At 36.3% G+C, this 5163-nt stretch overlaps 1 protein-coding gene across 1 annotated transcript; it reads right to left on the bottom strand.

Moving 5' to 3' along the window:
- Positions 1 to 3641: 3641 nt before the first annotated feature.
- LOC110943472 (arp2/3 complex-activating protein rickA-like) lies at positions 3642 to 4634 on the bottom strand. The gene is made up of 2 exons (XM_022185221.1): positions 4140 to 4634; positions 3642 to 4031 (listed from the first exon to the last, which is right to left on the bottom strand). Exons 1-2 carry the CDS (start codon positions 4632 to 4634, stop codon positions 3642 to 3644), a joined length of 885 nt encoding a protein of 294 aa, XP_022040913.1.
- Between the last annotated feature and the right edge of the window lie 529 nt (positions 4635 to 5163).

The raw sequence follows: 5163 nt of genomic DNA, 5'->3' as shown, positions 1-5163 counted from the left end.
GTGATGAAAACAGCAAGTTGTGTAAGAAAAGGATGATTAGTGTATATGATTTCCATAATCATTAACACTAAAGGAAAAGAATTGAAAGATATCCCCGTGGTATCTCAATTCTCAGACGTATTCCAGAAGAATTACCAGGACTACCGCCAGACAGGGAAGTTGAATTCAGAATTCATCTACTACAAGGGACAGCACCAATTGCCAAAGCACCCTACCATTTGGCACCAGCAGAAATGCAAGAGTTAAAGAAATAGTTAGACGATCTTTTGGAAAAAGGATTCATACAGCCAAGTTCATCGCCATGGGGAGCACTAATCTTATTTGTCAAGAAGAAAGACGGGTTGATGCGTATGTGCATTGATTACCGTGAATTGAATAAAGTCACGATTAAAAATCGGTACCCATTACCGAGAATCGACGATCTGTTTGATCAATTGCAAGGAGCTCGATTTTTCTCTAAAATCGATTTACGTTCAGGATATCATCAATTAAAGGTATAGGAAGAGGACATTCCTAAGACCGCTTTTAGAACAAGGTATGGCCATTATGAATTTACTATCATGCCATTTGGTTTAACCAATGCCCCAGCCGCATTTATGGCCATGATGAACCGAATATGTAAGCCATATTTGGATAAATTCATAATTGTCATTTTAGATGATATTCTCATTTACTCTAAGAGTAAAGCGGAACATGCAGCGCATCTGCATGTACTCCTAAATTTGTTGAGAAAAGAAAAGCTTTACGCTAAATTTTCAAAATGCGAATTTTGGTTAAAAAGAAGTATAGTTTCTTAGGCATTTAGTCAATCATGAAGGAATTCATGTGGATCCCACAAAGATTGAGGTAATTACTAAATGGAAAACCCCTGAATCACCAACCGAGGTTAGAAGTTTCTTAGGATTGGCCGGTTATTATAGAAGATTTTTTTAGATTTTCTAGAATAGTCATTCCCTTAACTAAGCTAACTTGTAAGTCTGTTAAGTTTGAATGGGGACCAAAACAAGAAGAAGCCTTTAGAATTCTTAAGCAAAGATTAACCAACGCACCCATACTAGCATTACCAGAAGGAACTGAAGACTTTGTCGTCTACTGTGACGCTTCTAAGTTAGGTTATGGATGTGTTTTAATGCAACGTCAAAAGGTTATAGCCTATGCGTCTAGACAACTTAAGAATGATGAAGAGAATTATTCAACCCATGATTTAGAATTAGGAGCTATAATTTTTGCCCTGAAAATATGGAGACATTACCTTTACGGTAGTAAGTTTACCATTTTTACCGATCATAAGAGTTTACGGTATGTTTTCGGACAAAAGGAGTGAAACATGAGACATAGACGCTGGATGGAAATTCTTAGTGATTATGATTGCAATATCCAGTATCATGCAGGAAAGGCAAATGTATTTGCTGACGCTTTAAGTCGAAAATATCACAAAAAGCCAAAAAGGGTACGTTCTCATAAATTAAATCTACAAGTTGATTTAAATGAACTGTTGGTCCCAATATGGACTTAAAAACCTCATTTCACATAATATGGCAAGTGATTTCAATAGATGTGAAAATATTGTGTGGAAATAGAAATCAGACTTTCAAGAAACAAGACCTACAGAATTATCAAGTTTATATCACTTTGAAACAAAATGGTTTACGAGGTGATTGTAAGATTATTATCTATTACAAATGAATACTTGAATTCTGAGGGTGAAAGGACAATGGAGTTTGTAGTATGGATTGAATGCTAAGCTTAACTCATTGTTCTCTGCTTGGTGAGCCTTCTATTTATAGACGGCTAGATACATGAATAAACATTCGTTTATTCATGTATAAGTCCTGCATAAAGTAGCTATTTGACATATTTATTGAATCCAACAGTCAAGTTGCCCTTGTCATCATGATATCCAATAATATCAAGTTGCTTCGGTTGTTGTGGCAGGATAGAGTTGATTTTTAGACAAGTGGGGTATTCGTCAGAATTTCTGATTAACCACTTCATCAAAAATTCTGGTAAACAAATCATCAGAAAATCTGATGATCAGAATCGTCAGAAACTGAGAAATATCATCAGATCCATCAGAAAGACCTTCTCTGATAATCTTCTTCAGCTCTTGATCAACTTATGATACTTTGAAGTAGATGTTGTTCTTTTCGGTTGTCCTATCCGATCTTTTTCTTCTTGTTGTGATCTTCAGGACTGTTATCTTCTTCATAGATCAAGTTGAATATGATTTTCTTCAATACTTACAAATAAAGTTTCCCAACAGTTTCCGCCTAATTCATCAAAAATTCTAGTGAACAAATCATCAGAAAATCTGATGATCAGAATCGTCAGAAACTAAGAAATATCATCAGATCCATCAAAAAGACCTTCTCTGATAATCTTCTTCAGCTCTTGATCAACTTATGATACTTTGAAGTAGATGTTGTTCTTTTCGGTTTTCCTATCCGATCTTCTTCTTCTTGTTGTGATCCTCAGGACTGTTATCTTGTTCATAGATCAAGTTGAATATGATTTTCTTCAATACTTACAAATAAAGTTTCCTAACAGTTTCCGCCTAAGTATTGTAAGAAAATGAACTATCTATATCGAACATAAACAACTTTCAACTAATCCTTGGAAAGAAAGTTTAAACAACTAAGTTCAGAAACATAAAACGTAATGATACCAACCATTGTTCAAAACAGACAAAAATAAAATATTGTTCTCAAAAACAGAAATTTAATCTCATTAATTCATTAATTGATCTTCACTCCACTTCTGTATTTGTCTCCTGGTTTCAGCCTTTTCTTGTGGTCAATTGCCTTTTGAGTTTCCTTGTAAAGTTCTTTGTACCATCCTCTGGATTCCATCCATTGTTTAATGCTATCTTTAATTGCTTTTCTCAGCTGTTCATTGTTCTTCCCCTTCTTCTTGAGCTGCTCTTGTTTCTCATTCATGCAGTTCTTTATACATTTCAGAGTTTGATTTGAATACTGCATATTTCACTGATTCTGAACAGAGCTTTCTCATTATGAGCATCTTTGAAGACCACACACATTTCTGGTTTGTCAAAGATTGCTCCAGTTCTCACTTGTTTAGAAGGAATTTCAGCTGGAATTGTGTTGTTAGGAGGAGGTATTAGCACCTTGTTGCTATACTCAAAATTGATACATAAATCAAAGTCTGCCAGTGCAGCCCTTTTATATAACTTTGCTCCTGCTCTTTTGATGCTGTCAAGAGCTCTTCTGAACACAGCTGAACCACTTTGCTCTTTATCAATGATATTCTTCATTTTTACTATGCCTAGTGGGTGAAGATCTCAGCTAGATTTCCATCAGTAACTTTTTCTTCGCTGTTATCTTTTCTAATGAAGGTGTATTTGTTCTGTCCACCAGTACCTAAGACACCTTCTCCAGTATGTAAAGTGATGATTCTCTCAATAGAGACTATTGGATTGGTCATTGGTTTGTGTAGAATTTTCCAACTTCCCTCATTTCTGACTTGAACAATATTTTTGCTTATTGGAGAGAGTGGCCTTTCTGGGTTGTCTTCTGGACCTTTCCAGTAGTAATGCTTCAAGTGTTCTTCAGTGTACATGATTGTGTGTAAATCACCTTTCAGCACTTCAAATTCTTTGAGGTTTCCATCTGAATCTTCTCCAATCATCTTGGCCTTTTTGAAGAGGTTACTTCATGTTCCATTCTTCTCTTCTCTTTTGTATCCATCTTTATGCTGAATTTTGTTTCTCCTGTGAGAGCTGTGGAAGATGTTTGAACTGGAACAGGTTCTTTCTGTTGGACCCTTGAAGTATCTGGCTTTGGAATGTTTGGTGGAGGACCCATGAGTAACTTTGGCTTACTAAGAGGAGGACCCATGGGCTGCTTCTGTTTTGGAGTTTCTGATTGTTTGCTTTGATCTTGTTGAGTGATTTCTGGTTGTTTGAATTGTTGTTGAGGAGTTTCTGACTCTCCTGCTAGTTTTTCATGTGGAATTGGAGCTATCAGTTCATGAAAATCAACTTTTGCCACTCTTGCAACATTGTACTGCAACCTCTTTACTAACAGATGAACATTAGCAAGAGTTTAAGTATTTGTTTCTTCTTGTTTCTTCATTCTCTTAAATTCTAGTTTATTTTGATCTTTCTGTGCAGGCAATTCCACCATCAGCTTCTCAAAAGCCTCAGCCATGCTACTGTTGTTGGCTATGAGGAACTGAATTTCTTCAAGGATTCTTCCTGAATTTGAGCTTTCCCCTGCACTTGCAACCTTAGCCATCTGTTTCTTGATTTCTTGCAGTTCTTTGAGAGCTTTCTTGAATTCTAATGAGCTCTCTCTGTTTTCTGATGATTCTTGTAGTTTGTTGAGGGCTGCAGTGTTGTCTTCTGTTTGCTTCTGCACAACTTTGATAGTTTCTGATAATACTTTGATATCTGATTTTTGATTTCTGATCTCTTCCAATATCAGATCAAGTTTATCTTCTGTGGCTATTTTCCCAGTACAAACAGCAGTTGTGTCTTCAAGTTCCTTGTGTAGTTGCTCAGTTGACCTAGATTGATGTCCTTGGATAATAGGAGGAACAATAGATGTTCCACCTCTAACACCAACAGAAAACACATTCTCTGCTGTTCTGAGGTTAAGAGGATTGAAATATTCCATATTCTCTATACCCTCACCAGAAAATTGAAACACATTCAAGTTCTGGTTTTCCTCATATCCTTGAACCTTTTCGGGTTCTCCATGAGTTGTTGAGAAACCCTTAGTTTTCTCATCCAGGTTTCCTTGATCAGTAGACTGATCTCCACCTGTTGCCACCACATTTCCTCCTCAGAATCCTGATTCAGAAAATGGGTCTTTGGTTTTACTCACATTTTGTCTTTTAGAAACAGTGCCTCTTTGTGAAATTTCATAATTTCCTTGAATTGAATCATCAGAATCACTCATATAATTATGAACAATACTAAGTTTAGAGTGTTGTGCACCTGTTTCTCCCATATGTGAGATTTCAGCATGATGTTCTTCTGACACAGGACTCATGTTCACATCTTCATCAACTGGATGAGGTTCTAATTCACCCTGCTGCTACATTCTTGGTGTGCTTGACTCTTGTGCATCATGTTCCATGGGGGACACACTGTCAAAAACTTCCTTGTTTTCTGGCTTCTTGCTCAACATTCTTAAATATTGT

This window comes from Helianthus annuus, chromosome 5 (genome assembly GCF_002127325.2).
Source record: "Helianthus annuus cultivar XRQ/B chromosome 5, HanXRQr2.0-SUNRISE, whole genome shotgun sequence".
NCBI classification, from domain to species: Eukaryota; Viridiplantae; Streptophyta; class Magnoliopsida; order Asterales; family Asteraceae; genus Helianthus; species Helianthus annuus.
Note: the sequence above shows the minus strand (reverse complement) of the source record. Positions and strands in the feature narration are given on the sequence as shown.